We start from the raw sequence: 6915 nt of genomic DNA, 5'->3' as shown, positions 1-6915 counted from the left end.
TTCAGTTGGAGATGGCCTTAGAGATCCTCAAATCGTGTCCGTTTATCGTATATTGTACGGTCAATTTTCGTCAAGTACTATTTATATTTATTTTTAAATAAAAATATTAAATTTTTTTTTAATTACACGATGTACATGAAGGATACAATTTGAAGATCCTGGAAAGAGGATCGAAGAGGATCTTCATTCACCTGGCATTGGTTCCCACTTTTGCCCTTTTGGTATTTGGAGGTAGATTGTCTTCCCTCCTGTTTTGGTGCCTTTCTCATCCCTTCCTATTTCGTACGATCACGGTTAAGGCACGTCAACATTTTATATTGATTTTTTTTTATAAAGATAATAAGATAAAAAACAATAGGAATATAAAATATTAACGTGACTTAATCGTGATCCCACAAATAAAATGGGATGGGAAGAGCATCCAAACAGTCTGCCCTCCTTGGTCTTTTCCTTCAACTCCGTGGAACGATAGCATTAAATTATGCAGCACACTCCTTCCTGATTAACGAAAGGGAAATTGTGCTTAGCCCCTTGCTGCTTTCCCAATTTCCTCTCACTTTCCTTTTCCCATTTCATCTTCTTCTTTGCTTTATTCTGCACCATTGACTTGTGCGTTTTGCAAAGACTCAGTCTTCGGTTCATCGTGTTGGATTTTGCTTGTGTTTGGGAATCTTGAACTTTCTGGAGGGTGTGGGGGTTTGGAGTGAGAGAGCAAAGCTACAAAGTTCATATTTTTCTTTGCATTTAAGCTGAATTTCAGGTGAGAAAAATCCATCAAGTTTTATACTTTGTGCAGAAATCTCATCTGGGTTTTTACTTTTGCTTTACCTAGTGAAATATTTAGCTCTTGGGTTGCTTAGGATCTAGCCAAATTCCAAGTCTTTGTGGTTAATTTTGTAGTTCTTCAACTTACTCATAGATTGTATTGATTCGATTTCGAGTATTTGGCTGCTTGGATCATAGTTAGGTGTTGGGAATTTCTGATTATCTGAACCCAAATGATGGGAGGAAAATCCAGTAAAAACCTTGAAACTACTACCAACTCCCAGGACAGCGCCGATTTGAGCTCCTATGAGGCGGCTTGTAAGCTCGATCCAGCCTTGCAATCGTTTGATGTCAATCTCCAGCAGCGCACAAGCCGTGTCATTCACTCGCTTTCAGCCGGGTTGGATATTCGGTCCCTATCCCTTGACTCGCTCAAGGAGGTTACCGATTGCTTGCTTGACATGAACCAGGAAGTGGTCAAGGTGATTCTAGAATGCAAGAAGGATATATGGAAAAGTAAAGAAATGTTCTCTCTTGTGGAGGAATACTTTGAGAACAGTCTTCAAACGTTGGATTTTTGTACTTCCCTCGAGCAATGTCTTAAGCGTGCACTCAATACCCAGCTGATAATTCAAGCTGCAGTTAGGCAGTTTGAGGAAGAAGTAGGTGCTGGGGCAGATGGGAACGGGTGTGCAAGAACCTTAAAAGAATTGAGGGCGTTTAAGGCGGCTGGGGATCCTTTCACAGACGAGTTCTTTATACTGTTTCAGGCAGTTTACAAGAACCAGGCATCCATGTTTGAGAAACTGCAACTTCGTAAGAGAAAACTTGATAAGAAGTTCAAATCAGTGAAAGCTTGGAGGAGGCTGTCAAATGTTATTTTCGTTGCTACATTTGTCTCTGTATTGGTTTTCTCTGTAGTGGCAGCTGCCATTGCTGCACCACCACTTGTAACGGCCTTGGCAGGGGCATTCGCTGTCCCAATAGGTTCAGTTGGAAAATGGTGTAATATGCTTTGGAATAACTACGAGAGAGGACTGAAAGGGCAGAGGGAGATAATCAGCTCAATGCAGATTGGAACGTTCGTTACAATGAAGGACCTGGATAGCATCCGGGTGCTTGTTGACAAATTTGAAATTGGGATTGAGTCACTGTTGCACAATGCTGATTTTGCTATTAGAGAAGAGGGGTTGGCTGTGAAGCTAGTGATGGATGAGATCAAGAAAAAGCTTGATGTGTTTGTGGAAACCATTGATAATCTAAGCCAGCATGCTGATAAGTGTAGCCGGGATATAAGGAAGGCAAGGACAGTGATTTTGCAGAGAATAATTGGGCATCCCAACAAATGAAAGACCCTTTCGGTATGTGTTTCTGATCACTGTTCTCTTCCTGGCGGTCTATTAGTGAAATGTATGCACCCTGCTAAAGCTAATTATTCACCTTGGGTCACATGAATTCGATTTGGCATTCCTTAAAGGCAAATGGTAGAGTCTATATTTTTATTTATTTATTTATATCTTTCGGGTTGAAGGATTACTTACTGACTATTTCATCTGTTTTCTTATTGCAAAACGTACTAGAACTTGATAGATTTTACTTAGCTGCTAAATGCTGAACATTTGGATTTGATGGCTACTAAGGGGTCTCTTTTAAGACTGATTAATATAGTTTGTGCGTGCACGCACTGTGCCGCCCTCTCACAAGAGTGGTTTTCTTCACCATTGTGTAGTTGATGTTGATCCCACCACAAACTTGTGCAAGGGATGTGTCATGTGTGTGGCATGTGCAAGAAATTCTTTCGTCTCTGGAATGTCTGCAAGGATTAGAACTAATTGGAATTTGGAGCTCTCTTTCTTCACTTTGAATGGTTATATGGATACGCAAAATGAGAAGAGTTTAAGAATAGTTATATTTCTTGATTCTCTATCATATAGGTAAGAGATAAAGATCGTTCATCTTCAGTCTGATATATATTGGACTGCCTAATGAATCCAACGGCTGAAGAGTTTTTGCATGATGAAGGGGCTTGGTATTGAAGTTACACTTGGTTTTATTAGTCAATAAGCTGAGAAAGCATGCATTGTTGATTGGCAGAAATGATTTTGCTTCGTTTGATTATATCGGTTCATCTGTGGAATTTTTGGGGACATATTAAAAAAAAGAATGGATTTCTTTAATTGCCATCTTCGAAACATGTTGAGATGATATATGTAAAAGCGTCCGAAGGTAAAATATGAGCACGAGGCGAGTCACATATTTGCCGATGATTGCACGTATTAGAAGTATTTTTCCGAGGCTTTGTACTCAATGGAGTGGATCATGAGATATTAGTAATTAGTCAAAAATTGTGGTTAACATTGTATGCAGTTATATGTGGTCTAACGCATCTGTCTATCATGAAAACAATAGTTTTGTAGTTCATCTGTTTAGATCAATAGTGGTAGCAGTATTGTTAAAACGGATGGTTATGGAAACAGAGGCCTACTTGAAACGCAAAAGTTACTGAATATTGACCTTGTCAAGTGATTTCCGCACGCTTATTTTCTGTCTCTACACCCTTCTATTTATTTTTGGTCTTTGAACTAAACGAATTAAAGCATATTCAAACGGCATGAATAGATCGGGGTGTGCGGAAGCGAAAATATGTGCGCAAAAATCCTTTTCATTATTATCCGTCACAACTTAAATTTACAAATTGCTAGAACTGGACTCGAACATTTTTACTTTCAAAGAACATGAATTAACAAAGGAGTGCGGAAAAAGAAAAAATGTGTGGGGAACTCATTTGCGATTGTATATCGCTAACAGTTTCCGTAACCTCCCATGCGCAACACTAATGAACGACTCCTCCTATGCGCAGTTTCCGTAACCTCCATGGATTTCTGAAGCACCTTGCAGCTTTCACCGGCATCCACCATCACCAATATCGAAAACTTTCCACCAAATCCATCCATTTCCTCAACCGAATCTAACCCCACAAACCCAACAATCCAATTCCCAGAAATAACACAAAAAACCAGCACAAATCCACTCCAAAGCAACGACCTTTGGACCCGAAGACTTACATGCGAGAAACAGACTCAAACATATAAAGAATCCTCAAATATTCGACATGGGATTCCGCTAAAGAACAACGGCAGAGCCTTCACATAAGATGGGATTCTTACACTGTGAGCCAGGTGCTCAAAACCCACTCTCCGATGGAAAGGTCGTGGCTTTTTATTTTATTTTTTCAACCGGGTTGCTGGGTTTAAAGGGTTTAAGCACGACCAGTTCACCTACACGACAATGCTGGACATTTTCGGAGAAGCCGGGAGGGGTTCATCAATGTCCCATGTTTTCAAGCAAATGCAGGAAAAGGGGGTCAAAATTGATGCCGTTACTTACACTCCTCTGATGCATTGACTTTCGAATGCCGGCGACGTCGATGGGGCTGTGCAGACTTGGGAGGAGATGAAAGCTCAGGGATATCCTCCCACTGTTGTTTCTTACACTGCTTATATGAAGATTTTGCTTGGTGATAACAGAGTGAAGGAGGCTACTGATGTTTACAGGGAAATGACTCAATGTGGATGTTCTCCAACTTGTCGTACTTGCACTGTGTTAATGGACTTCCTAATTGGTTCGGGTGAGTAGCATTTGCTTTCGCATATGTACTGCACTCTATGTGTTTGTTGTAATGTCTGAACGGGGGTGATTGTTTGATAATTTTTTCTTGAAAGTTACCAGTTTGTGCATACGGTTATACTGGTTGTTTACGCACGGTGTGTGTTTGTTAAAGGAAGATGAGATTTTTCGTGCTATGATATGAAGTTGTTTCCACATTGTGATTGCTTGCATTACCCCACTTTTAATAGGATGATGTGAAATTACATTTGTTTTCGTAGTCGTATTTAGAAAAGATATCATGTTTGTGTAACTTGCATATTAATAGTCTCATAAATGGACTCATCATGCTATGATTTCTATGCATATATGCACTTTTGGTGGGATGCACAGGGACTCATCTTTGCGATGTTCCTCTCCCTCCTCCCCAAAATATCGATAAAGTTATTGAATTTGTTATGTGTTTCAGGGAAATGCAAAGAGGCACTTGACATTTTCGGTAAAATGTCAGACGCTGGAGTACAACCTGATAAAGCGGCTTGCAATATTTAATTCAGAAATTGGGCAAAGCAGGAGACACATGGACAATGAACCATGTCCTTTGGTTTATGAAAGAAAATCGCCTTACCCTTCGTTACCCTGTATTTCTAGAGGCTGTTAGAACTTTCAAAATTGCTGGCGAGAGTGATTCCCTCCTCAGGCAAGTTCAACCTCACTTTTCCGTCGACTCTGGCAATCAGGAGGAAAGTGAGTTTAGGCCAACTGCTGCTGATGCTCTTGTGACAATTGATGAAGGGCTTGTATTGATTCTTTTGAAAAAAGAAAATCTCGTTGCCATAGACCACTTGATTGCTGGAAATGGAGATAAGAATATACAATTGGATTGTGCTATCACCAAACCATCATTGAGGTAAATTGTGAACATTGCAGACTTGATGGTGCTTTATTGCCTTTCGAATATGGTGTGAAAATGGGCATAATCCTTGAGAGAAATACATATCTGGCTTTGGTATGAGCTTTGATCAGATCAAAGTCATTTCTAAAAGTGGTGGAGATTGTTGCAGAGATGATTAGGGCTGGATGTTCTCTTGGAATATACTTAAGTGCACTTCTGATACATAGGCTCGGGCGTGCTAGAAGGATACCTTGTGCTGCAATATTTGTTGCCTTATGATCACAAGTGCACTGCAACTTACACTGCATTGATTGGGGCTTACTTCTCTGCTGGGAGTGCTGATAAAGGGCTTCAAAACTTTGAAGCGATGCGAGGGAAAGGATTTCGTCCCTTTTTGGGCACATACATTGTGCTGTTAACTGGTCTCCGAAAGTGCAGTAGAGTTCATGAAGCTGAAATGAATAGGAAGGAAAAGAAGAGTCTGCAGGCAGATGGTGAGTTTCAGAATGCTGTCCCGATCGACCAAAAGATTTGTGATTTTCTGTTTGCTGGGGATCTTGTGTCTTGATGCCAATTGGGCAAACGAGATTCCCTAATTGGTCTCGCGATGCAAAACAATGTGTCGCTGCTTGAGAGAATATGTCGTAGATAAGGAAGCACTTCTCCTGTCAACCCAATGGCTGTGTATACGATTAAGGCAAAGAGTTGTTGATCGAAAATCCAGACTCTGGAAGTTATGTGGTTGACACACTTTTAAGTTGTCTTGATGGACAATTAGACTTGTATGTCGGGGAAGGTTTAAGGCCATGTTAAACATACTTTTATCAATCTATTGACATGATTAATGATATGCACGGTGGAATTGCAACTTTTCTGATACTATTCTGGTCCGGTTTTGCCTTGAATTAACGGGACCATTAAGAAGCAAGTGGCTATATACCATAGTGGTGTAAAAGGTGTTAAGCCTGATAGGATTTTTACCACCTGTAAAAGTAAGGATAAAAATACGAAAATACTTGGAAGAGTCAAAGTAATTGTAGTATAGATGACTTTAGTAAGATTGTTCTCCTTCAGAGATTTGAATGAATAATTTATGTCAAATTAAATCTTAATTAATTATTTAAAATAAAGTTTGAGAAAAAGGTGATTTTGTGATTTAAAATAATAAAAACGAATTTAATAGAAAATAATTAAATAAAGTGACAAAACAAAGTAAATTAAAAGAAAACGGTTTTTGAAATAAATTGTAAAAGGCTAGGGTTCTGCCGTCACCTTAACAATCATATGTAGTTCTTCCAATTACTTATGAATTACACATGCATATTTGAAGGTTAGGTTTTCCTAATATATGCCTACTTGGACCCCCAACATAGAGTGTATATCAAACGTGTAATCCGTGGTATTCAAATCAAAACTAAATATGCATGACTCATTAAGTTTTGTGAAGCCTTTTGAAAACTCATGCAACCCTTAAAACGTGGTATTCATACTAAGTGAACTTGCACATAATAACTACAAAAAGCCTTCGTCAATTTCAAGGACCGACCTCTAACCAAAATTGCATCAAATTACTTTTCTAAACATCCTAATGGTGGCCAATCATCAAGACAATTAGACAGAATAAATTGGTGATTAATAATTCAAAACTT

General features: G+C 39.2%; 1 protein-coding gene and 1 pseudogene across 7 annotated transcripts; both read left to right on the top strand.

Annotated features, from left to right (window-relative positions):
* The first annotated feature begins 394 nt into the window (after positions 1–394).
* Positions 395–6145, top strand: LOC137748692 (UPF0496 protein 1). 6 transcript variants are annotated; one of them, XM_068488868.2, is made up of 2 exons: positions 395–2126; positions 2495–3123. In XM_068488868.2, exon 1 carries the CDS (start codon positions 999–1001, stop codon positions 2112–2114), a length of 1116 nt encoding a protein of 371 aa, XP_068344969.2. In that variant the 5' UTR covers positions 395–998; the 3' UTR covers positions 2115–2126; positions 2495–3123. The 6 variants fall into 6 exon arrangements, with proteins under 6 accessions (XP_068344969.2, XP_088542188.1, XP_088542169.1 ...); XM_088686062.1 differs by lacking the exon at positions 2495–3123 and adding an exon at positions 4841–6145 and having other exon boundaries at positions 489–2126; XM_088686043.1 differs by lacking the exon at positions 2495–3123 and adding an exon at positions 3626–3765 and having other exon boundaries at positions 493–2126.
* On the top strand, positions 3618–6145 carry LOC137748693 (pentatricopeptide repeat-containing protein At2g01390-like; annotated as a pseudogene). Its single transcript, XR_015956846.1, has 2 exons — positions 3618–4393; positions 4841–6145. The product of XR_015956846.1 is annotated as a pentatricopeptide repeat-containing protein At2g01390-like (transcript).
* Positions 6146–6915: the final 770 nt, after the last annotated feature.

The sequence above is a fragment of the Pyrus communis genome, chromosome 2, assembly GCF_041283825.1.
Source record: "Pyrus communis isolate YQ-2024b chromosome 2, ASM4128382v1, whole genome shotgun sequence".
Classification (NCBI taxonomy): domain Eukaryota; kingdom Viridiplantae; phylum Streptophyta; class Magnoliopsida; order Rosales; family Rosaceae; genus Pyrus; species Pyrus communis.
This window is presented reverse-complemented; position numbering and strand designations above follow the sequence as displayed.